Source organism: Mustela erminea, chromosome 9, assembly GCF_009829155.1.
Source record: "Mustela erminea isolate mMusErm1 chromosome 9, mMusErm1.Pri, whole genome shotgun sequence".
Classification (NCBI taxonomy): domain Eukaryota; kingdom Metazoa; phylum Chordata; class Mammalia; order Carnivora; family Mustelidae; genus Mustela; species Mustela erminea.
Genome location: NC_045622.1, coordinates 111,969,268 through 111,994,726, shown reverse-complemented (window position 1 = coordinate 111,994,726; position 25,459 = coordinate 111,969,268). Strand labels below are relative to the sequence as shown.

General features: G+C 62.8%; 1 protein-coding gene across 3 annotated transcripts in view; it reads left to right on the top strand.

The window, feature by feature from the left end:
• The window catches only part of KCNQ1 (potassium voltage-gated channel subfamily Q member 1), a 307,863-nt gene extending 283,074 nt beyond the window's left edge, over positions 1 to 24,789 (top strand). For all 3 annotated transcript variants that reach the window (XM_032358151.1, XM_032358152.1, XM_032358147.1), the window contains exon 16: positions 23,602 to 24,789. In XM_032358151.1, coding sequence (XP_032214042.1) covers positions 23,602 to 23,826 — 225 coding nt within the window. In that variant the 3' untranslated portion in view covers positions 23,827 to 24,789. The remainder of the gene's footprint in view (positions 1 to 23,601) is intronic.
• Positions 24,790 to 25,459: the final 670 nt, after the last annotated feature.

Sequence of the window (25,459 nt, the reverse complement as noted above, 5' to 3'; positions counted from 1 at the left end):
GAGCGGGGACAGCCATTTAGTTAGAACCATGCTGAGTATGATAAGGAAAGCTGGGGGGCACACCACAGCGGTTGTGATCCTGTCTCAGAAGTTAGCAAAGGCATCCCATGGAAGCACACTGTGATCCGAACAGAAAGGATGTGTGGAAATTAGGTAGACTATGCAGAGGGATGCCAAGAGCATCTAAACAAGGGGCAGCACGTGCAAAGGCCCCGAGGCAGGAGGGAACACATCTGGCTTGTGGATCTGAGTGGACATAGAGGGCTGAGCACAGGCCAAGGGAGAGAGTGGGGTGAGAGAGGGAAAGTGCCAGAAGGTGATACACCCTGAGGGGCATCTCAGGGTGAGGACACAGGATACCCCAAAGGACATAAGGCAACGGAGCTCTGCATTTATAACATCACTCTGAAATTCAAGATCGTGTGATCAGTAAGCCAGAACAAGATGCTATGAAAAAGAAACAAATTGAGAACAAGAAAGAGCCCCTAGAAATGTAAAATAGACCGCTGAATTTAAAAAAAAAAAAAAAGAGAGAAAGAAAGAAAGAAAGAAATCCTCAGTGATCAATTGAAGTAAATCTCCCAGAAAGTGAGATAAAGCCAGAGAGATGAAAAATAAGAGACACATCCAGAAAGCATGGGATCAACCCACGGAGGCCCGCCACGCAAATGCCAGACTTTCCAGGAAGGGACTGGGGAGAAGGCTGAGGGGGGACTATAACTGAGAGGAAGGGCCCCCTGGAAACCTGGGGCTAGATAGGGCAGCTGATGTGCTCAGGCCCTTCCACCCTGGAACTCCCAGGAATCTTCCTAAAGAACTGACAGGTGATCTACTGAACCTTGTCCTTGTCCCCAGTAGAGATTTACAGAAACGCCTTCAAACTTCTGAAGGAAAATTGAATTCTATACCCAGCTAATGTAACCATAAAGGGCGAGGCATTTTCAGACACTCCGAGTTCCTAGAATTTTCTTTCCACGCCTTTTCTCTGGAGGTTATGGAGAATGTGGGAGAAACCAGGACGGAGGAGGCTCCAGAAGTGGGCAGGGTGGCCCCAGCCCGGGCCCGAGCAGGGGCAGCAGCTCTGGGGGAGGTCCTCCAGGAGAAGGAGTGTGGTGGTCTCAGAAGCAGACCTGGGGCCCCAGAGCTTCCAAAAGTGCAGAGCACCATGCTGATGAAGGCATCACTAGAAAACACGGTGGCGAAGCATAGATGCTGGAGCTCCAAGGGAGCCGGGCACTGGGCACGGATCACTGTGGACTGAGTCAAAATAGCGGGGGGGCCATCTGGGGAAACGGGAGGCCCCAGAGTCATGAAAGGGTGCAAGAGCTCCATCCTCATTCCCTGCCAGGAGAGATGTCTGAGCTGATCGATGGGGGCGTCTCAGGGCGTGCGCACTTCTTAAGGCTGCTGCGGCACCCGCTAGAGGGGAGTCTTAAAAGCCGCTGTCCCCTGCGGGGGGCAGGGCATGAACAGGGCCCCATGTGCTTCTTCATCGTGAGCTGCAGAGTGAGTGTGTCCTTTGGGTGGCTGTGCCCGGCCACACTCATCCACGGGTAGCTACCGCTCCCTGGAAGGGCCGCCGTCTCACTGGAATGTGCCGTGATCACTAGGGGACAGGGGAGACCGGGGGACCGATGCGGGCCCATGGCCAAGGTCCTTGGGGTAGGGGTGGGGGGAGGGAGAGAGGACAGGGGTTGAAAAGAAAGGAGGACACAGGAGATGTTTAGGGACCCAAGTCCAGCCTTAAGGGGTGGTGCGGTCAGGGGGGGAGGGACCTCATCAGGAAAGCCCTCCCCCAGACTGCGGCTGGCCCTGCCGTGGGGGCAGGGAGGCTGCTGTGATCCCCAGGCAGGAACACGGTGGGGGGTAATGTGATGGGTCTTTGAGATGCCTGTATGGGGCCGTTCGCACGCAGTGAGGGCATGAGGCCCAGAGGAGAGTCTGAGCTGGCCATGGACGTTGGAGGGCAGCAGGGATGGCACTTCTTTTTTTTTTTTTTTTTTAAAGATTTTATTTATTTATTTGACAGACAGAGATCACAAGTAGCCAGAGAAGCAGACAGAGGGGGAAGGGGAAGCAGGCTCCCCGCCGAGCAGAGAGCCCGATGCGGGGCTCGATCCCAGGACCCTGAAATCATGACCTGAGCCGAAAGCAGAGGCTTAACCCACTGAGCCCCGCAGGCACCAGGGATGGCACTTCTGAAGAAGGAGAGGGGCAGGACAGTGAGCCAGGACCGGGCCATCCACGGGCCACAGAAGGACAGGCAGATGTGGGAGGGCAGTAGCTGGGGCTTGGGCATCCACAAAACTCAGGGGAGCTGGCATCACCAAGGGGTGCCCGTGCCACCTAGGGGACAGGAGACAAAATGGGGACACCCCATTGGGTATGGCCGCACAGAGCTATGGAATATATTTGGTCTGACCGGATGGGCGCTGTGCCAATCGGGTACATAGATCACGCCACCTTGGCCGCCAGGTCCCCTGTGTTGGCACATCGGAGGTTCTCCGGAAATTCCTGTGGCCTGAGTGCCTGGGCGAGGTGGGGGCCATTAGGGACGAAGACAGCCAGGTGTCCACAGAAGCTGGCACTGCCCGGCAGAGGGGCCCGGGAGCTGCGAGCCCACTCCACTGCTCACATGGCGGTTCCTGCCTGGGGTCGGTACAGGAGGTGGCACGTCTGGCCGCAGCCTGGGCCTGAGACAGAGGTCAGGTGGGGCCGGAGAGGGATATCCTGTGTCCAGTGCCAGGACCCAGAGATGGTGGGAGCAGCTGCTTCCCTGGGTGCGTCCGAGGCCGGGCCCACACCGGGGCCTCCCTCCCTCTGCAGCCCCAGACACTGGGTCCCTAGGCCTGGTCCCGCTGCCGCGCTGCTGGAGCGCAGACCTGGACGGACGGGGGGGGCGAGGGAGGGCCTTCCGAGCCCACACGTTCCGACTCCTCCACCCGCCCCGGCTCAGCATCCTTCCAGGGAAACGGGCGTGTCCCGTGCGAGAGCTCCCGAGGCCCCGGTGTCAGAAAGAGGCTCCGAGGGGAAGCGAGCGTCCGCGAGTGTCCACGAGCGTCCACGAATGTCCGCTCGCCAGCATCCCTTCGGCACTTGTTGCCAGAGGCCCCACCCCGTGTGCCTGAAGCGACACCATTGGCGCTTCCTTCTTTGGGTTAGATGTTGTCTTCTACAAATATTTTCTGAATGTCTGCTATGTACGAGGCACTGGGAACCCGGGGGAAAGTATGTGGACGTGCCCTTGAGGGAGTCGTGTACAATGGGGCCACGGACAGTAAATAGACAATGAATTATCTTCTGCAGAGAAGGAGGGATTTCTCCCAACACAGTTCGTCATTCACACTTCAGTATGAATGAGTTTTTCCTGTGCTTTCCTCGGTAACGGACTGGACCGGGGTGGCCACACGCTCCGGAGACTGGGGTGCGGGTGGGGGCAGTCAGAGCAGAGAGGAGCAGGACAATAACTTCCCATAGATGCTTCCCCGGCTCCCAAGTTCCCAGGCTGCATCCCGGGGACACCCCCCCCGGCCCGGTGTCGGCTCCTCCTGCCCGCGTACCCTCTCCCCGAGGCCTCGCCCTCCCCGCTATCCTGGAAACGATTTTGTTGTCTGTGGAGATCATGTGTAACCGCCTGGGAGTTACACGTCTCCGGAGCGAGCAGCCTGTTACCTAACCAGGCCTGGCTCATGCCAATGCCTTGAGTAATTATTGGGGGGCGGGGGGCCGTCCAGCCCGCAGCAGAACCTCTGCGGGGGAATGCTATTGTTTTTCGTGTCAGCTGCATGTTGAGGCTACATTTCACATCGGCTGTGACTTGGAAGGAAAGAGGGCCCGGCCTTTGAAAAATTGAGAAATTGAGAGCGGGGTGGTGGAGGCAGCTTAACCCCTCGGGCCCCCAGCGCTCCCCAGCTTCCCAGGGCTGCCTGACAGAGAGCAGGCTTGTTGGGGATCAGAACCCGTGGCCAGGGCCGGCAGCCGCCACTTGGCAGCACCAATGGAAACCGCTGTGCGGTTACGCACAGACAGTCACGGAAACTCGGGAGGACGGCCGTGTTGGAGGCTGCGCCAGGCCTGGCCTCCGAGCCCTTCCTCCCTCTGCTCCCACGACCGGCGGCCAGGTGCCCACAGCGCGCAGACGGCTCTGGGGTGGGGGTGGGGGGCTCGCCCGGCCCACCCGGCCTGCGGCTAGTGCGCCCCCCGGGAGCACACAGAGGGACACAGGGTATCTGCTCCCATCCAGATCCATCGACCGGGGACTTGGGCACCTACCATGTGCCGGGAGCCGCGCCAGGTGCTGGGGAGGCCGCGTACACCCCTTTCTCAGGAAGCTTGGTCCGGGGAGGGGCGGGCAGGAAGCCCACAAGCGCCCCGCATAGAGCAGCCGGGACCAGGAGGAAGAAAGCCCCGGTGAGGGAGCCGTGAGGCCGATGGCAGCCGCGGGAACCGAGGGAGGGGCCCCTGAGCCAGACGGGCGCCCCGGGGGCAGGGACACGGCTGCCCAAGCCATTCTCCGCCCTCCCGACACCCCGCCGTGCTGATGGCAGGTTCCGACCCCGCCAGAACCCTGGAAGCTTCTTGTACTTTCTGATATTGAAGGCTGAACTGACTCACTTGCTTAACTGTTCCCTATGTCATCCAACAAACCTTTACTACAGGGCCAGGGACGTCAGTCCTGAGGTCCTGGGGTGAAGACCTGGCTGGCTCAGGGGACAGTGACGTCAGGCCAGTAGGACTCTGGCGAGTGGGACACGGTGAGGGTAGGACACTGGCAGGACCAGATCCGGGCCTGGCACCTCGCAAGGAGACGGACTCTGGTGGGAAGGTGCAGGGGGTTTGAGGCTCTAAGCCCAGAGGGGGTGTGCTCTGATTTACATGCATCTGAGCTGCCATGTGACCGGGGTGGGGACACCGGGGGGGCACAGAGAAGCAGTTGGCAGGGCTGACAAACTAGGTGGAGGGCAAGGGGATTGGTCCCAGCTGTTGCCAAGACAATGACATCAGTGACAGCCTGACCCAGAGAGAACTTTGCCACCCCTGGAGACGCAGGGCTGAGGTGTGCACAGCCCTGCGGGGGAGCCCAGGGCCCTGCCCTCCGTCCGCTTCATTGTCTGCCACATGCCTCTTCTGCCTCTTGGCCCCCGATGGCGGCTCCCACAGTCACCTTCACATCTGCATCCCAGCAGCTGGAAGGAGAGACAAGACGTGATGCAGAAGGTATCTGCCTCAGCTTCTCCTCTTTCCACTGACCAGAATATAACACACCCCCAAGTCACTACAAGGGCACCTGAGAAACCGGAGCTCTACTCCATTTAATTCATGGTTGAGAGAGAGAGAGAGAGAGAAACAGCTATCAGGACAATGTACCATCTTTGCAAAGAACAAATTCTCCAGGCAGTCTGGAGGCTAGATCGAACCGGGTGGGAACCGGACGTTGGGGGTGAAGAAAGCAGAGGGCACAGCCGTGGAGGCAGCCACCAGGCAACGGCCAGCAGAGAAAGGGACACAGAGGGGACTTGGAGGAGAAAACCCAGGAGAATGTGGGTCCCAGGAGCTGGAAGGCTTCAGCAGGGGGACCCGCCCCCACAGAGGAAAACTCGAAGTCAGGACAGGACTCACGGGGAAATGACGCCTGAGCCATGGGTTCCAGGGACCACAGTCCAGACGGGGAGGGCTGAGAAGTTCGTGCACAACTTCTGGTTACACATGGCAAATTAACACATGTGTTCGCTTCTGCCCCCTCCCAGCCCCATCAAAATGACAGTAACAGCATTTTAAGTGTTTTAAGATGCAGATCAACAAGGCTAAAGTGATCAGAAGACAAGAAAGACACCAAAAACTGTCAACCAAAGTTTAGAAATGGGGAAGCAGAGGGACCTATGGAAACCAGGAGTGTAGACATCACACCTGGCAAAAGCAAGAGACACTGATAAGGGAAATGCTCCCAGCCCAGAACCCTGGGCAGGCTTAGGGTCAGGCACCCCAGGTGGCCTCCAGAGTGCTGACTGCAGACCAGGGGAACATTTACTGAAGATTGTCTGAGCAGCAGACACATCCCTGATCACCCATCCACCACCACCTCCTCGGCCCATGAAGCCCACCTAGCCAAAGACAAAGCTTCTCAGTCCCTGGAGAAGCTAAATCTGAGAGGTTTTGAGTATGGGGACACCAGGAGCAATCGCGGGCGGAGAGCGAGCCATCGTGATAAAAGCAAATGGATTCAGTGAACACTTTGATGCTAAAAAGTAATGCTCCTACCCTCTTCCCTCCTTCAATCCCCAAATGCCCTCACTGGGGTGCAAGATTGTGATTTAAGAACACCAGCAGAAAATGGACATCCTAAGTTTTCAGAGAAAGAAAGTAGGTCACATACTAGCATAGCAAGTCAAACGGCATTGGACTTTTCAACAGCAATGCAGAAAGCTAGCATATAATGAAGAAATGCCTTCAAACTTCCGAGGGAAGGAAGTATTTCCAATCTAGAATTCTACACCCAATCCAGCTCTCAGATATGAAAGTAGGTTAAAGACATTTTCAAACATGGAGGGTCCAAAGTTTTATTACCACATGCTTTTTCTCAGAAAGTTACTTGGGGATATGCTTCAACAAATTTAAGGGAAAACCAAGAAAGAGAAGAGGAGGCTCCAAAAATTAGCAGAACGCAACACCAAAAGATAGATGATGATAGATAGAAAGAAAGAAAGATAGATAGATAGATAGATAGGGACTGGCCAGCCAAGGAAATTCCTAACATGAGGGGGAAAGAAGTTCTAGTATTATTGCTGTCCAGCAGACCTGAAGAGCAACCAGTCCTCCGAGGACTGTAAGAAAAAAACTTCTAGGAGAAAAAAATAAAAGCTGATAGATTGCTGATGTTCCCAAGTGAATGAATAGAAACTTTACAATTCTGGCAGAAAGTTCAAGAATAAGCTAGTGACAGATGCATTAAAAATTAAGCAGAATGAGGGCACCCAGTTGGCTCAGTCAGGAGAGCATGCAACTCTTGATCTTGGAGTTATAATTTTGAATCTTACGTTGGGTGTAGACATTACTTAAAAATAAAATCTTTTAAAAAAATGTTAAATAAAACATGAAGGCAATTCTTAACCCCAGGGAAAACAAAAAGTTGTAATCCTAGGAGACCACATGACTCAGCTGAAAACCTCATTTATGTAGGCACCTAAAGTTCCATAATTTTTACACAAAATGCAAACGGCATATGTTTTTTAGAAGATTTTATTTATTTACTTAGAACACAGAGAGAGAGGGAGAAGTAGACCTCTGCTGAGCCGGGAGCCTGACATGGGGCTCGATCCCAGGACCCTGGGATCGTGACCTGAGCTGAAGGTAGACACTTAACCAACCGAGCCACCCAGGGGCCCCACTAAATATTTATTTAGCCTGGAACTGCAATATATTGGGAGCAGAGGTTGTGAAAATGGAATCTTAATCTCTCCTCTTCCATGTCAGGCGGTCGCTAGATAACGTCTAAAACTGCAAAACTACGGAATCAACATAAGCCAGTGATTGAGAAACACCAAGTGAAGCCCGGAGACAGCTGAGAGGCTGAGGAGTCGCCTCCAGGGTTGACAGAGGTCGCACCCGTGGGCATCGGGCTGCTGGCGGGCGGCAAGAAAACTCCACACGGAGGAGCAATGGTGCGGGAGAGCAGGCGGTCTGATGACGCCCGGCGGGGGGAGGAGATGGTCAGCAGAGGAGCAGGGGCTTCGGGCGGGGATGGCGAGGGTGTGCTGCCGGGCGTGGGGACAGCAGAAGAGTGGGTAAGGAGGTGCTTCTAGCTACACGGGCACACTTGGCACTGGGGGGTCTCTGGACCCGAGCCGGTAAGCCAGAGCGCTGGGGCCGCATGAGAGGGGTGGCAGGGACAGCGGAAGGCTCACCAGTGGGCACCCACCCCCCATCTTTAGCTCAGGTTGACAGAAGGCCGGGGGCTCCCGCCAGAGCTGAGATGGTCTCCGAGGCCCCCTGGATCTAGGCACAAGTGGGGAACCTGAAGGCCGTGAGAGTCGGTGACCGGGGTCCTGCTAGAGGCCGCCAGACCACACCCAGTCTGGGCCTCGTGGGTCCCCCCCACCCAGGCCCGGGTTCCGAGCAGCTCTTCCTCCCAGCCCCAGGAGCAGGAAGGGCGCGGGCTGGGAGCCGCAGGATGGGGCCTGAGTCTCTCATCAGCCCTCAGGTCAGCCTGGGCCAGATGGGCCCCCAGCCAGCCCCCGACCTCCTTCCTGGGTGGAGGCCTCCCCGCCCTTCCGCTCACCTTCCGAGCATTCCGGGCTTTCCGAGGAGCCCCCCCCGCCCCCCGCCGCCGCCGCTCAGCAGCTCTCGGGCCTCCGACCTCCCAAGGGTACCCCACGTCTGTCCCTGCCGGTGTCCTGGCCTCATGGCCACACACCCCAGGGTCAGAGTCGGGCTTCTAAGGACACGGTTTTGGTGTGGAGGCTGAACTGAGGTGGGGACGTGAGCACAGGGGACCGGCAGTGAGGGCGTGCTGTCCGCTCTGCGGGAGCTGCCGGTGGCCTGGGCCAGGGTCCGTAAGGGTGAGGAGACGCCGCACCGAGAGGCTTCATTCTTTGCTTTTTCGTTTCGACTCGTCTCCATGCGGACGACTCCTGCCGGGGGCAGCTGGGGGCTCCTAGGCAGCAAGGCCCTGCCTGCCGGGTGAGGCATGAGGCCTCCACTGCTGTCCCCGAGTCTTGAGGCTGGTGGAATGGCCGCTGGGGGATTAGGGGGAGCTCTGGGTCGAGGGTGCATGTGACGGCCCTCGGCACCGCAGGAGCCCCCGGGAGCTGGCCACGTAGGAAGACGGAGGACCTGACCCCTCGTTAAGTCTCCAATGGTGGGGGGCCTATGGGCTTCTGGAGAAACTAGCATATTAGAGGCCCAAGAGCCACAGAACCGGGGCCCGTGCCCTGCAGTGCCCACTATTCAGGGGCTAGTGTGGGCCCTAAGATCCCAGGGAACTAGGCTAAGGGAGGCCCCTGTGTCCAGAGACTGTCTCCCTTGGCCTGGATGGCCTTCTGCAGCCCTCCTACTCTTCCTCTGGGGTCCATGGTGCGGGGGAGCAGAAGCTGAGAGCCAGGCCCCTCCCACCTGCCCCCAGCCCCCAGCCCCACCTCTTAGGACACAGCCCCAGGCAGCCCCCTGGAACTCGGGGCATTTGTGCGCTGCCCTAGCAGCTCTCCGCAGACCGCCTTCGTCGGTGGGTCAGATCGGACCCTCCATCGCCTCTTGAAGCAACCCTCCCCATCCCTGTCTTGGGCCACAACACAAGCCTGGGGAGGCGACCAAAGGCCACGTCCCATGTCTGCACGTGGCCAGGCCTGGTCGGCTGTGCCCCACCGCGGGACAGGCGAGCCAGTGTGACCTACACGCGGGGCCCCAGGGCGAGACCACAGGCAGCAGTGGGGAAGGGGGGCCAGGGAGCAGGGCGGAAGGGAGGGCTGAGATCGTCCGCCTGCCTGGAAAGGAGGGAATCTGGGAGCGGAGAGAGAACAGGACCTGCCAAATACGTCCAGATGGGGCTGGAGCGCTCGGGGCCTGGCCTGGAGCCCCAGCGACTTCCTGCCCGCCCACCCTGCTCCCCCACCTCCTCACCCACTTCCCAGCCAGCCGGTCTCGGGTGGGGGCTGGGGCTCAGCTGCACCCCCCACGGAGCCCCAGGGCGTGTGTGCCCCGGGGCCTGGGCACCTGGGCCAGGGGCGGGCGGAGGCTCAGGTCCGCTCCCCCACAGGACACGGAGCACCTGCCAGGTGCCCCAGTGACCGCCCGAGCCCCCCAGACCCACCCCTCCCCAGGAGATGGGTCCTGGGGGGACGCCCAGAGCCAGCCACGTGGGAACCACCCCAAGCCGAGCCGTGAAGGGCGTAGGCGGGCAGAGCGTCGGCGGGCAGAAGGTGGGGTGCGGGGCGCCGCGCTGCAATGCCGTGGAGGACGGCACAGGCCAGAAAGGCCAGGGTGCCCTGCAGGGTCCCTAGTTGTTCTCAGCAGCTGGAGCACCAGCCAGAGACGTGAGGCCTCACAGAGCCGCTCGCGCACTCCCGCCCCTGCCCAAGCCTCCAGGAGGCCCTGTCCCCACTCTGCTGGGGCTGCCGCTGCCCGCAGGGATGCGCCCCGGGCGGCCGTGCCCGCTGTAGCAACACCCAGAGCGTGGCCGCGAGGCTCACCTCCGAGAGGCCGAGGACCTGCCCAGGGAGCCGGCACCCAGCAAAGGGAGGGCAGGCGGGGGGCCTTCTGGCTCAGGGCTCTGGGCCTCACAAGTCAGGAGGGAGCAGGCCGGGGAGGGTGTTGTCTTTCCACGAGGTGCGGAAGGCACACCCGAGCCCCCAGCCGGGCCTCAGATTCCGGGCAGGACACTGGGCTTGAGCCTATAGGGGAGGAGACCCCCGTGACTTCCCTAGGAAGGCAGGTTCCGGGAGGGGCTCCGGCCCTGCCGTCGGGCACGTCCCACTTCTCCCTCCCCCCGAGCCTCTTCCGGGTGCCAGGAAAGGGGCCGGATTCCGGATTCCAGGCCTGGCCACCCAGCCCCCATCTGGGACCCCAGCCCAGAGCCCTGGGGCCCCACTCTCCAACCTGGTTCCACCTCAGGGGAGACTGATTCAAGGAATCCTGTCCTAGGAGCGTGAGCAGGAAGTGGGGGTGGGGGGAGCGGCCCTGTGCTGGGTCCCGGCCCGGGGGCCCGGGGGCCGGGGGGCCCGGGGGCTAGGGGCTGCCTGCCCGTCTAGGTCAGCCGCAGCTGCAGCCCGGGACTGGGCTGCTGAGTCATGGGGCTGCTGTCTCCAGGCCAGGACCAAGGCGGGAAAAGCAGTGAGGCCGGACGCCCCGGCCCCTAGAGGGCAGGCAGGGCTCCCCGGGGACGGAGGGTGGCCAGCCTGTTCCTTAGCTCTCCCAGCAGCCCCTTCCCCACGACCAACTCCGGACCCTCCGGTGCCAGCTCCCAGTGTCCCCACCCAGCGCAGCTCTCAGCACAGCTCTGGTGGAAGCCTGCGCGCGCGCACACACACATACACACACACACACGCACATGCCTGCACGCTCAGGCAGGCCAAGGCCCTCAGCCCCTCTGCTGGTCGCCCTGTCCCTGGAGCTGTCCTGAAGAGTTCTGGCATCTGGGGGGTGGGGTTGGTCACTCCTTCGGCAAATCGTCCCTGAGGACCTACTATGTGCCGGCCCCTGGGCTAGCAGCTCTGCCCTCAGGGAGCCAACAGAGACAGCAAAGGAGACAAGTCAGCAAAGCAGCGATGAGTGCCAAGGACAGGACAGCTGCTAGGTCACGGGCATGCCAGGGCAGCCCTGAGTGGGGCATCTAAGTAAATACCTGAAAGAAGGCAGAGGCAGCCTGAAGCCTGTAGAATTGAGACCCTCTTCACAGGCAGCAGGTGCAAAGGGCCTGCAGCAGGAGGAAGCCTGCCCGAGAAGGCCCACAGGGATGGAGCAAAGTCAGCAGAGAGAGGGTGACCAGCTTGTGATGGGCCTCAAGGCCGCGGCAGTGACCTGGCCTTGGTGCTGAGTGCCTGGTGAGCCCCTTTCTAACATTCTTCTCCTAGGGCCTAAGCGTGGCTGGGGGACCGTAGGTGGGAGGCCGCTGTGCCATCCAGGAGTTGCCGGCGGCCCAGCCCGGGGCCACGGCTGTGGGGGTGGGGAGGGGTGTCCGGAAGGAGGCACAGATTCCGGACGGATTTGCTGGGTCCCCAGGCTCTGCAGCCTTCACCGTGCTGGTGCCTCTGGGGCCGGGTCAGGTAAAGGTGTGAGAGGAAGGAGCCCCAGCGTCACTAGCCTGACCTTTGGCTAAGAAGGGAGCCCCCCGAGAGGCGCCGACAGGGAGCGTCATCCGGCAGGGGTCTGCGCGGGCCTGGGCCCAGGAGAGACCGGCGACCACGGCCACTGAGGGCAAAGTCGAGAGAGGACTTCGTTAGTTTTGCTGTTGGGGATGGGGTGTCTGCTGCGGAGGGAGGGCCATGCCGGTCGTTTGGGGAGGGGCCGACCTGGGCGGGTGCTGGCCGAGGGGCAGCCTCCGACCGCAGCTGGACCGGCCGGGCCAGGGAGAGGCCTCCTTACCCACAGGTCCTCAAGGGGCAGAGCGGAGAAGGGGTTGGGGCTCTGGGGAGGACAGCGGACGGCGGGCAGTGAGTGGACCTGCAGGGGGCTGGCGGGTGGAGTCCGGGGAGACCCCTGGGCTGGACGTGGCCAGGGAGCTGGGCGGTGCGTGGCCTCGCTGAGCAGCCAGGCAGAAGCGATCCCTCCTGGAAGCTATGGGACAGGGAAGGTGGCAGAGACAGCGGAAGGACAGAGGGGTTCAGTCAGGGCTTGGTCTTGGGGTCAAGGACACATTGGAATCGGGGTCCCAGGAGCCCCCCCCCACCTACAGGAAGGCTCCGCCCAGGAGAGGAGTAAAGGAGGCAGAAACCTTCACTGAGAGGGAAGGGTCATGGCTCCAGGGTTGACTGTGAGCCCCCGGGGCAAAGAGGGGGTGGCGGGAGCAGAAGGGCAGGTAGGGGGCCACATGGAAGGGCCACTGCAGAGCACAGCCTTGGCCACGGCCCCAGAAGACCGGTTCCCAGAGCAGAGCCCCTCCCCGGCGTGCCCGGAGCAGGCACAGGGCTGCCGTCCGCCGAGCTGTGGGCCTCCTCCACCCCTGGCTAGGGACACTGGCCACATGACACCCCCCAAGTCCCATGAGAAGGACCCCCATGTGGCCACCCCGAGGAGCCAGCTCCGTGGACATGTTCCCACAAGGCAACCTCAAACCCGTGTTGAGTGAAAACAAGCAAGTGGGGAGCCACGGAACCTCATGTCACCGTCTGCACTAAAACCTGCCACACAGGGATTCGGCGCCGCGCGCACGAGTGGGGCAAGGACCAAGGGCCCGTCCCTGTGCTGCCGACCTGGCGGGGGGAGGACCCCGGCAGGGGGTCCTGGTCAGAGGGGACGGTTTCGCCTTTGAGGGACAGTGTTCTCGAAGAGCCCTTGTGCCACACAGAACCTGGCAAACAGTGTCATCTCAGGACAAGGACCACGTCCAGGCAGAGCGGGACCCGGGGAGAGGGCCCTGCGGCCGCTTGCCTGCAGGCTGAGGTGGGTTGACGGGCCGCAGCCGTTGGGGACGAGGCCATGGGGCGTGTGCCACCAGGGAGCAGCTGGGGAGGCTGCTGCGAGTGTTCAGAGAGAGGACGTGGCCCCAGGCTGAGCGGGGACAGTGTGAGTGGCCCGAGAGGGCCATGCATCAGGCTGGGGGTGGCAGCCAATGTTGAGGAGCAGAGAAGTGGTCAGAGGCGTCCGTGAGGTGTTGGGACCCCAGGGGACACACTGGGGCCTTTCACAGGCCCAAGGGGCTATCCAGGGGAGCTGGACCCTGCCCCCAGGAGACCCAGCCACAAGCTCACAGACCCCCATTCTCAGACACGATCCCCCACAGCTGCCCTACGCTGCAGGATGGACCCACAGTGCCCTCCCTGTTAGGCCCAGAGTCACCCAGCCAGTGAGGAGGCACGGATGCCTGGCAGTGCCCTGCTTTGGGAGGGGAGATGTTAATGTAGGTGATACCCAGGCCAGCTACTAGGCAAGGAGAGCCGGGAGCAGCCGGCAGGCGGAGCAGGAGGAGGCAAGAAGGAGACCCACCCCCGGGCCCGAGAGAATGAGAAGGGTCTGCGGGCTGGGCAGAGGAGTGGATTCTTCTAGGAAGTGGGGCCGGCTGGTGCAAAGGTCCTGAGGCAGGGAGAGTTATGGTACATCCAAGGAACTGGAAGAAGCCAGCCTGGGGCATGAAGGGGCAGGGACTGAGGTGGACACAGGACGCAGAGGAGGGATCCTGTGGCCAAGGCAGGGCTGTGTCTTTATCCCGAGAGCAGTGGGGAGACCAATAGGGGTTTCATTTGGGGCAAAGACAGGCCGTGAGGACCGAGAGGAGGCCCGTTGGCCAGGCAGAGCTGTAGGGAAGGCGAGCTGAGCGTCAAGGGGGCACTGCTGGGTGCCCAGGAGGCTGGCGGGCTTGGTGCCATGGCGTGGGGGTGTGGGGGTGGCCGGGCCTGGCCTGAGAGTCCAATGGCAGATAGAACCCACCTGCCAGCCATCACCGGGCCTGGTGTCACCCTCCCGCCCGGCCCGGGGCTTGGCACTGGCGGCCAGGCACTCGCTGGCTCCAGGTACAAAGTGTTCTGCCCAGCGTGCCCCTGGCGTCCGGGACTTCGAGGCCCGTCAGAGGGGCAGTGCAGGAGGGGAGGCGGGGGGAAGCCGATGCCGGTGGGGCCTCCCTGCCGCCAACACAAACACGGCTTCTCGCTTCCAGCCTCCGTCTCCAGGCTGCCCTACATTCCCGCTCGCCCGCTGCCCCCCCACCCCGAGCAGGGCGGCTGCGTCGGCCCGGCCTAGGGCTGCCGGACGTGGGCAGGGCAGGCAGCCGCCCCTGCTTGGCCTCCGTTGGCAGGACCCCCCGGAGGCCCGGCTAGGGGTTGGCCCGGCCTGCCGGGGAGGCCCGAGCCCCCCCCAGGGTCTCCCCCAGTCCACCCGTCTGGTGGCTCTGGGTCTTGGCCCCACCTCCCGGCCTCCTCCGGGGTCCTCTGACTCTGCGCTGACCCCCCCCATGTCCCATGAGCCTTCTCCTCCCTCAAGCATTACCGGAAGTCCACGTAGCCGCGGCGGCAGGGCTGGGTGGGGCCATGGATGTGTGGGCCCCGAGGGGGGCCCGGGGGGAGGGCAGGGGGCTGAGGGTCCAGGAGTAGGATCTGTGTCGATGGACTCAGCACTCGCAGACTCTGTGGGGCTTTCATCCCGGGGCAGTGGAGGTGCGGGGAGGGGGCAGAAAGAAGCAGGTATGAGGTCTAGAGGAGAGGCAGATGGAAGCCAGGGTCTAGGAGGCCCGTCAGTGCTTCCAGTATGGAACCCGGGGAGGCTTCCTGGAGGAGACCACAGAAATATAGATGAGCTAAGGGCACTTGCCATGTGGGAACCCGGGAGGGTGCTCCTCGTGGAGCAGAAGCAGGGCAGACGCGGGGGTGCCGAGGCTGGGGCTGACACGGTGGGTGATGGGCTCGGACCGCGTAGTGCCCCACAGCCACCAGAGTGGGCCGTCTGTTCAGAGCTCAGAGGACAGACCTCTCCCAGTTCTGAGCAGAAGAACGAGATTCCTCGGACTATAGGGGCCAAGGGCAGAGGGTATTGTCCAGGGGAGCCGGTCCATGCTCCTCCCCTTGCAGCCTGTCCTGCCGGCCCCCCGGGGCAGGGCCAGCGAGGCATTTCGCCTCCAGAAAGCGTGCACTGAGAGCTGAGAGCAGAGTGGGTTATGAGGCCGCCATGACTCACGTTTTCGTGGGGACCGCAAGGTAGCTGGAGACACAAGGAGCTTAGCGCGTAGGAAGGGTATTTCCGCTCGGTGGGGAAGAGGTAGGTGATGCGGCAAAGTGTGGTGCAGCGATGGTCTGTCGCTCAAAATCGGTCCCACGCCGATCGAAGATTTACGGATAAAGTATAAATCCAAAAGGCACCAGAAAAAAACGTTTCAGCATTGGAATGGGGACTCATTCCTGTGCACACTCCGAGTGTGCGCAGAAATCTAGACACCGTAAAGGAAAAGAGAGATGACTCGCCTCCGTGAAAAAGCAAATGAATAGATAAGATGTTCGTGCCGCAAGACAGAGAGGAATAACTATGATCGCCATCAGCCACTGCACAAAACAAACAGCACGCTAGGGAGTCACATTTGTGAGGCACACGTGAAAGGACCAGCCTCCTTAATATACAAAGAGCCCTTATAAATCAATGACAATGAAAAGGCCTGGCCAGCAGTGTCAGCCAGGGAGAGAGCCAGCACTGGGCCTGTAGGACCTCTGCCCCTCCTGCCTGGCACTGGGGCCCCAGGGGAATGTCGGGGGGCCTCACGTCCTCATCCAGCGAGTATTCACAGAGCACTAACTCCACCCCACGTGTACTTACCAAGCACCCACTACATGCCAGGCTCCGGGAGACCGTCTAGGGATACCACAGTGACAGCATGGTTGAGGTCTGGCCTCAGGAGCCTTCGGGGAGTGGAAGGGGCCACGAGCAAGCAAATCAGCAAACAAGGACATTTGGGAGGTCGTGGGGCTACAGACAGAACGGTGCGCAAAACAGTCGGCAGGCTCCTGGCTGAAAAGGTCAGGGAAGGTCGCTCTCAACATGTGAGTGGAGTTTCTACAACGTGGTGGCAGAGGGAAGAGCAAGTTCAAAGGCCCTGGGGCAGGGTCAAGAGGGATGTGTGTGCTCGGGCTCTGAGAGAAGGAGGTCTGGGAGGACTGAGTGAGGGGCTGCAGATTACATTGCACGGGGGGATGCCCCCGCCGGGAATTCTGCAGAGGGCGCTAGCTCAGGTCAGCGTGGAGCAGCTCAGCCTAGCAGCTCTCCAGGTCGAGTGGGAGAGAGCCGAGCCTGCCAGGGAGAGGAGACCCAACGATGCCGGCGAAGAATACAGGCAGCCTGGGCTAGGTGTCAGAGAAGGAGAGGAGAGGCGTGGAATTCAGGGCACGCGCTCTGGGGCACCAGGGCACCGTGGGAGGGCCGCACCAACCCTGAGACGGGAGGACGGGGTTGGGTGCAGTTCTCTCCGTGACCTGCTATGCTGAGATGCATGTGGGGGGAGGCGGGCTTCCGCGGCCCCGGGGAGGGCACAGAGCCAGGGCTGAGACTTGGGGGTGTCTGTGCAAAGGCAGATCCTAGGGCTGGGTGCGAGCGTGGGCCAGGTTGTGCTGGCCTGGTGAACACAGGTGCAATGATCCTGAGACCCGGGGCCACCGTCGGCCTGAACCAAGGCAGTGCTGAGCTCCCTGAGACCCAGGCATCTGCGAGGCAGCCCCTGGGCAGGCAGGTGTCTGCAGGGCTGGTAGAAGGCCCTTCTCCCTGTCATGGTGCTCTCTTGGAGGGAAGCATCCTGCACTCCTGAGGGGTGGTCAGTGAGGGCCAGTCGGCAGTAGAAGGCCTCTGGAAGTGTCTTGGGATAGGGTGGCACTGACTGGGTCCTCAGCCATTTGGTCACGCTTTGCAGAGGACCCAGCTGAGACACGGCTGACCTCGGCAGTGGCTCGGTCCACCTGCCACAGCGTGGCCTCCTTCCTTCCTATAGCCCAGATAGCCGGACATGCAAGGGACAGACACTAGGACAAGGGCCTTGGTCTGTGGCCTCTGAAAGCTTCATCTAAGCAAAGTGCCAAGTCATCAACCCCACCGTGACACCAGTCCCGGGGCCAAGACACAAGTGGCTGCCATGTTTGTTGCCCACTCTGGGCTGAGGCTCAACCCTGGCCTGGACTTGGCCAAGCAGGGCCCTGGGAGACAAGCAGAAGGACACGGATTGGTGACCACAAATCCCTGTTAGAAGACATTGGCCCCCGACAGAGCCCCTCGCTTGGGGGTGGGGTTCCTGCTCAGCCTCTGAGTTGCTCTGTCCCAGCAGCATGGCACATGCAAAGGCCCAGGGGCCTAGAGGTCCTGGTAGACCGGCTCACACCCTTGGCATCTCCGGGAATGATTTAGTGGTTGGTGACTTGTGTAAAATCACACCCAGGGCAGCTCATGCATTCTCCAGCACCAGTCTCCCATGCCCCAGAAAGGCCAGTGTATACCCGCGAGCACCGTTCCCGCACATGGCGGTGGTCTGCGTCACACATGGGCACCATGGAACACGTGCTTGCGGGAATCACTGAGGACCGTCCATGGGACACTGCATGGGAGGTCTGTGAGTGCCAGACACTGCTTCCAGGGTTCCTGCATACTTCCAATCCTCGCAACCACCTGCTAAGGGAGTAAGGGAGGCTCCACCGGCATCCCTGCAGGTCACGTGGGCAAACAGGTTCAGGGAGGCCAAGGGACTTGGCCAAGGTCACCAAGCTCAGACAGGACCCTGGGCAGACCCTCCGGTGCCCGAGCCCTCCTCCGCTGGGATCCGAACCTAGTGGTGCGCAGCCCTCCCGGTTCGCACACCCCCAGAACTGCCCACAGGGGCCCCAGGCCCACCACCCCCTGCGGCTCGACGCATGCACACCCGGTCCTGTGGCCGCCCCCTTGGCGATGGGTGCGCAGCGGCTGTCGCGGGGTGGAGAGCTCCAGCAGAGCCGCGGGCCTGGGACTGGCAGTAAATCCTCCAGCGCTAGAAACACGGTTGGTTTTTCTCCAAGAGCTAAAGCACTAAAACAAAGTCATAAACACAATTACACCGTCTCCTGCCGTAAATTAGGACGTTATGAAGCGCTGTGATCTATTCCCAGTCATACCCAGCTCCCTAAGACAGCCCAGCCCCACCAGCCCTAACGAAAGGGTGATTTATGGGTGCTGTTGTCAGCTTCTTGCCGTGGGGGAGGGGAGCTCCCAAGCCCTGAGGAGTCAGAGGCCCAGCGCCGGGGCGGACCGCGGGCTACATGCGCCCTCCAGGCCGGCCAGGCCGCCCGCTGGGCAGGACACCCCAGGACAGCTTGCCCCAGGCAGGCCGACAGGCACCCTGCACCCCCTCCCCTTCCCTGGGGGCCTCTGGAGTGCAGCTGCTGGGCGACGAGGCACTGGCTCTGTCCGCCCCCAGGTGCTGGCAAGGAAGGGCAGAGGCTCGGGGCCCCTGGAGCCTGACTGTAGTGAGAGACAAACACACACCAGGGTCTCGGGGAAAATATGGGCTGCTCTTGGGGGATCCGGTGGGCTGTGGCAAGGGACGGAGTTGACCTCAGGCTGGTGGCGCTGGGGAGGCCCTGGGGGTTGGAGGATGACGGACGCCTGCAGCAGGAGCCGCAGGGACAACGGCCACCGCGCGTGCCGGCCCGGCGCGCTGGAGCGGAGCAGATGAAGAGGGCAGAGGGAAGGGAGGCCAGAGCCAAGGGGGGGGGGCGGGGGGGCACGCCGCGGACCACGCAGGGACTCGGTCTTCTGGCAATAGGATGACTGCTCAGGAGGGTATGAGCGGGACAGCAGCGTGACCCATCATGTATTTGGAAAGGCCCGTAGAAGCACGCTGGGGAAGGCAGGGAAGCTGGCTGGCAGGCTACTGCACCCATCCCAGCAAGAGAGTTTGGTTGCCCCTTCTGGGCTGGGCCATGGAGGAGTCCCCCAGGCTCTGCCGACAGACAGAGCACCAAGCAGGATGCTGAATTTGGAGCCTTTTCCTGAGATGAAGAGACTTCAGAAGGAACAGGATGGCCCCAGAGAGGCGGGAGGACCTAGCTGGGGTGCAGGAGGCTGTGTTCTCACAGTCTGAGTTCAGCCTGGGGCTGATGGGCAGGTCCTAGGTGCGTCCTCGACCTGATCCTGGCCCAGAGGTCCCATGGACAGCGGCCTACACCTGTCACACAAGGGTGCCCTGTGGTCATGGTCAGCAGAGAGGGCTCTGGGCAGGCAGAGCCCAGACGGAGCCAGTGCTCCGTCTTTGTGGCTTCTCTCGGTGGGCATGGGTGCTCAGCGTCACCCACATGGGCTGGCAGGCACAGGGGGCAGAGGCCATAGGTCCCTCTGACCCCCATTGCCCTCCCTGACCCAGCATCAGCTTTCAGAGTGAAGGCCAGGGGCCATGCCCATAGGAGGGGGGCACAAGCATGGCAGGCTATGGGGACAGACAACTCGGAAGTCCTGCGTAAGGGGCCAGGACCACCTCCTGGAATCTGCTCACTGGCCCCGCGGCCCAGTGTGGGAGTCCCCCCTCTCAGACCAAGCCCTCCCTGGGTCCAGCAGAGCCCAAGACTCCCCCTTGGTGTGGCCAGGCTCTTTCACGAGACGGGCACACACCCCCCCATACGCCAGTTCACTCCTGAGACCCCATGTCCTGCCCTGAGCTGGGGCTTCTCCTGAACTCTGTGTTTGGAGGGGTGATTCCACACTCAACCACGAGACTTTGAGGACTGGCTGGGGCTTTGGGGCCCTGCACAGGGGAGGTGGGCTTCTGTCCTGAGCTCTGCAGCACAGGGCTCCCTCCTGGCCTGGCCAGAGGTGGCCCCGGGCATGAGCCCCTCCTAGACCTGCCCCCAGCTGTGTCTCCAGCGACCAACCAGAGGCACAGCCGGAACTCGGCCACATCACCCACCTGGTGGATCCCGACGGCAGCCCCACGGCACCCCCATAACCCGGCCCTTCGGTGTCTGTGAAAGGGGCAGGGGTGCCAGGGAGAACCAGGCCCTGCAGGAGGGATGGGGGGTGCAGGGGAGGGTGAAGCGAGGGCAGAGCCAGCGAGCAGGCGCACACAGTGATCACGGCTGCGTCACCAGCGTGTCCCCGGTGTGCGTGCCAGGGTGTTGCTACCTAGGGCTCTGTGCTCCTGTTCCTAGAAGCCCCCCAACTCCCTGCAGCCCAGGGGGTCCAGGACAGTCTGCAAACAGGAGGGCTCAGGGACCCTGCAGAGGGCTCTAGGGTGTCCCAGGAGGAGTTCCGCCCCACCTCCAGACGGCGGCCAGCAGGGACCCAGGAGACCACGGGTGCCTCCCTCCAGCCCCAGCGCGCCACGTCTCCCCCGGAGCGGCCAGGGCCATCAGCAGGTCGAAAGCCAGAATCAGGGCTGAGCAGGTCCTGTAAAAATCTCGCTTGAAAGACTCTTTTTCAAGATTTTCTTTTGAAAACAAATTCATAACCACATCACACAGGCGCCCCGTTGCCTCGGGCTTGATCGCCGGCCGCCCGGGGCCCTCTCCCTAGCTGTTAGTCTAATTGCTTTTTTCTCCTCGGAGGCCCGCGTGTGTCGTCTGTGGTTATTAATCTGGTGAGTCGAGGCGAGGAACAAGGGCCCTTTGTCGGCCCGTCCTTTTAGTCTCTATCAGATTGCCAGGAACCGTGAGGTCCGCGTTCCCCAAAACTGATCTGCCCTGTGGCTCCGGGAGCACCGTCGTGGCCCAGCGCATGGGGCTGCCATCCCCGGGGCACCCGCCAGGTGGATGCCCCTCTCGGCCACTGGGGTTTGGCCACGGAGCGTCCAACCTATGTGTGAATGGGGGGGAAGCACCCTGTGCTCAAGCGGAGAAGCGAGCGGACAAGGTCACCTTGGGGGTCATCTCTCTGAGAAGGGACGGAGCGGGTCCCAAGGCCAAGAAGGAGCGACCCACCTGTCCCCGTGGCTGGGGCCCTCCTCAGCCCCCAGGCCTGAGGGAAGGAGGGAAACCCCGGCCAAGGGGCTGCCGAGGGGGTCCTGGGAGCAGAAGCGTGTCTGACTCCATCAGCCACTGAGGGGGTCGGGGGCTGCGGGGCGGGTCCATGCACCACTCGGGGTGCTCAGAGCCGGCAGCTGAGCCCAGGGCGGCCCTGGGGGGACGGGGCTGGCACTAAGTGTGACCACCAAGCTCTAGGAGGGGGCCTAGCTCTGGGAGGGACGGGGGACGGCCCGGGAGGGGTCCGGAAGGCTGGCCCCCACCCCACGTTCACCACACCCCTGCCTGCCCCGGGACAGTCCTCCGGACAGCGCCGTGGCAGGACCACAGAGCCCGTCCCTCCGCCGCGCCCAGCCACCCCAGCTCCTCCCGCTTCCCAGCCACACTTCTGTTTCCTTTTTATCCGGGAACACCCTGTAAAGGCTTCTGTGCCCACTTACACATCTGGGGGCCCCAACAGATGTTCCAGTGCCATAGAGTGAAAATTTATGAAACCACAAATGCTCTTCTGTAACGTGTTCCGTGCTCTAATTAATGCCAAACCGACCGACGCCCAGCAGGGCCGGCGCAGTCGAACGACACCCGGCCGCACCTGCACAGGCCTCCGTCAGAGTCACTGCTGTGCAGAGCCCGAGGAGCCCAGGCGACCTCCCGGGGGCCTCCCAGGGCGCCCACGGGTGGCAGAATGAAGGGGCCCCAGGGGGGTCTCGGGCCAGGAAGAGGGATGGGGTTTAGGGCCAAGTCCCCGCACCCCATGCCCCCTCCTGCCTTGCTCACTGTGTCCACCCAGCCTTCTGAGCTTAGCTAGGACCCCACCCCACCCCGCTCTCACCCCCTCCCACGACCAGCTGCCCTGACCCCTCCCCGCCTGACACACGTGTCTTCCCAGCACAGGAGCCCAGCAAGGGGGGCTTGCAGGGGTGCAGTGGTAGAGCCAGGGGTCCCAGCTGGTGACCAGGCACAAGGCCCTTCTACTCCTGGGGCCTCAGGGTCTGTGTCTGTGTCTGTGGTTTGGGGTGCATTTCTCAGTTTGGGGGCTAGGAGAGCTGAGGGGTCCCAGGCCCCCCCCGAGCCAGACCAGAGAAGTCCTACACCCCTTCTCTCGATGGCCTGGGCTCCCGCGTCAGATTTATCTGGGAAAACAGAGGATCAGGTCCCTTGGGCCCGGGTGCTGGGGCCTCAGATGAGCAGCTCTCCCAGGGGGCCTGAGACAGACGATTCTTACACCCAGGGCCAACGGCAAGGAGCAGAGACTGCACCAGCCTCAGCCCTGCAAAGCTGGGGAGATGCGTCGCCTGGCAGGGCACGGCCCCCCTCCCAGACAGCCCTGCCAGCAGAGGGGGAGGGCTGCTGGAACAGGGGTTCCTCCCGGCCCCATCCTGCCCTGCCTGACTCGGGATAAGGGACTCCTCCGCTTCTCGGGAGAGAGCCCCCTTTTCGTCCTGTTCCTGCCAGCCTCTCCCCTCCCCTCCCCTGCAGCTCAACATCTGCAGTGGGCTGGAGGGTTGGCGGCGGCCACACCCACCTCTGGAGCCCACCGCCCTGGGGACCCAGCTCCTGACCTCCAGGCCTCATGGGGCTGAGGGCCACTCGACCCACCAGCAGCTTTTCCCGGGCGGTGCAGCCAGCCCCCAGCTCTGCGTGGTCCTGGGGAAGGGACGCTGCAGCCAACAGTGGGCCCAGGGGTGTCCCAGGGAGCAGGCTGGCCCTGGGCAGAGCCCTCAGGGAGAACCGCCCCCCCCCCACCGTCCCAAGGCCGTCCCGTGCTCCAGGGGCCCTTGGCAACTGCAAGAGGGCCTGCTTCGTTCCCTGATGCACACAGCGACCCTCGCTCCGGACCCCGCAGGCCTGCAGCTCGCGGTCTCCGCACTCCCTGCCCCAGCGGCCCCTCGCTTGATAGTCCCCTGCCCTGGGTTCTCCCGGGACGCCCTGCACTGCCCCAGGCTGCCTTCAGACCCCGCACTCCCAGCCCCGCACCCCTCCCCCCGGGCAGCGGATGCGGGGGACACGTCCCCTGGCCCCAGCCCATGCTGCGCCTGCGTCTTCCAGTCCCACAGGGTGACCCCATCTGCTCCATCGGCAGCCCCAGTGTTCAGAGCGGGGCTGGCCACAAGGCCAGAAACAGGGCCTCCCCGGCCTGACCGCTGGAGGATGGGTGGACGGGTCCGGATTTCTGGCTCCCTGGGAAGACAGTGCTGTTGCCTCGAGGGGGCAGAAGGGTCAGCGGAAGACGGACCCCACCCTACGACCCTCGAGCCCACCCCAGCAGGAATCACGCGCTCCACCTGCGGTGGTGGGGGGGTTCTCCGCGGACGCACACACACGCACACAGGGCCGCGCGCACCCGCACACTCGTTCCCCGCACACACACAGGCCCGTGCACGGCTCCCGTGGGCAGGGACCCTGGGCCCGGCTCCCCGGCACCTCCCCGGCCCCAGCCCTCAGCGGGCGCAGACCCAGCGGCATTACGCACACCCGGCGGCCCCGTCCTCACCCGCTCCTGTCTCCGCAGGTGACCCAGCTGGACCAGAGGCTGGTGCTCATCACGGACATGCTCCGCCAGCTCCTCTCCCTGCACCAGGGCGGCCGGCCGGGCGAGCGGACCCCCGGCGGGGGTGGGGCCCAGGCGCCGCCCCCCTGCGGCTCCCTCAGCCCCGAGCTCTTCCTGCCCAGCGGCGCCCTCCCCACCTACGAGCAGCTGACTGTGCCCCGCGGGGGCCCCGATGAGGGGTCCTGACGGGGGCTTGGGACCCCAGGCCTGCAAGGGCAGGGCCGGAGGAGTCCAGTTCGGCCCAGCCCACCTCCCACCTGGGAGGGGCGCCCCCCCAGGTCACCAGCCCCTCCCTCCCGGGCCTCAGACCCCCCATGGGCCACGCCACCCTGAGAGGCTGTGCCTGGGGAGTCACGAGGCCTCCCCTTCCGGCCAGCGGGTACTAGACCTCGGCTGGGTTTGGGGGCCTCCTCTCGGCTTCGAGACCATGACCCCCACAGGATCCGTATGGCAGTTGGGACACAGTGGCAGGGCTCAGTCTCGACCCCGGGGGGCCGGGCATCCTAGGCGCTTGGTCCCCGCATGTACGGCTGACAAAGCACAGGTGTGAGCAGGCCCCAGGGGGCCTCCTGGGAGGAGACGGAGAGCAGTCAGGACAGGGTCTGTGGGCACCCACCCTCAGCCTCGAATCTAGGACCCAGGGAGGAGGCAGGCAGGGCAGGGCAGGCCCAGCCCGTGCCACACCGAGGGTGCCGGCGATCCAGGCCCGGGCCGTGCTCTCCACCTGCAGAGACTGGCTCAGAGGCCAGGGTTATGAGGGACCCTGAGGCCACCACCTCCAGCAGGAGGGCCGGCCCGCCATGGTGCCCGTAGTGCTCCGCGGGGGTGGACTGTCCCCCACTGTGGACCGGCAGCTTCTCCCACTGACCCCTGCCCTGCGCACAGCCCCCACTGCAGCTCCCCACCGGGTCCGGGCAGCTAGAAGGATACCAGAACTGTCCCGTCCCCCCGGCCGGCTGCTGAGCGTGGGACAGGCGTAGGGGGCGTCACAGTCCCTGCACGAGACGGGGCTCCTCCTGGGCATCTCAGTTCACAGAAATCAGAATAATTTGTGGTGATTTGGAATCTGTGTTTTAATGAGTTTCACGGTGTGATTTTGACCCTTAATTGTGGCGCTTTTCCTAATAAACGTGGAGTCACGGAGCTGGTCTCGGGCCTGCACTTGTCTTGATTCTCGAGGGAGAGGACCATCTTCGGGACAGCCCTGTCCCGTGGAGACACACCCCCAGCTTTCGCCTCGCCGAGTGCCCGCGCTGCCATCTGCACCGACCCAGGGAAGGGGAGGAGGCCGGAGCCCCGGCTCTCCGGGAGGACGACCCCCGCCCCAGGGACCCGGAAGCACCTTGAGGTCCGGCCGTCTCTGCCCCGGCCTCTAGCCTGCACCGAGGCCAGCTCTGTCCACAGAGCCGAGCGGAGGGAGAGGGCGCGGCCAGGACCGAAGGCCTGCCCTGCAGCCTTTGCTCCTGTGGGCGTCTCTTCCGGCCCTCACCCCTTCACCACTACCCGAGTCACTCTGGTCTGTGACCCAGCGGCAGCCAGCCCTTCCCGAACGCCGCTCACGAGCAGCAGCCCCTCCAGGCTTTGGGACCCCTCGAGGGGACAGGGCTGACCGGTGAGGTCATTGTCCCCAGCCAAGCATTGGAGGTGGGGCCTCAGGGCTTGGTGTGGACAGGAGGGCTCCCTGCCCTCCGCTGCCAGCCTACCTGTGGGCATCGCCCCCCCACCTCCTCTCGGGTCCCGCCACCTTCCCTTCCTGCCTGGTGGACAGGACCCCTAGGGCCTGCTTAGGGGCAAGTGTCCAGGAGCTGCTGAATAGGAA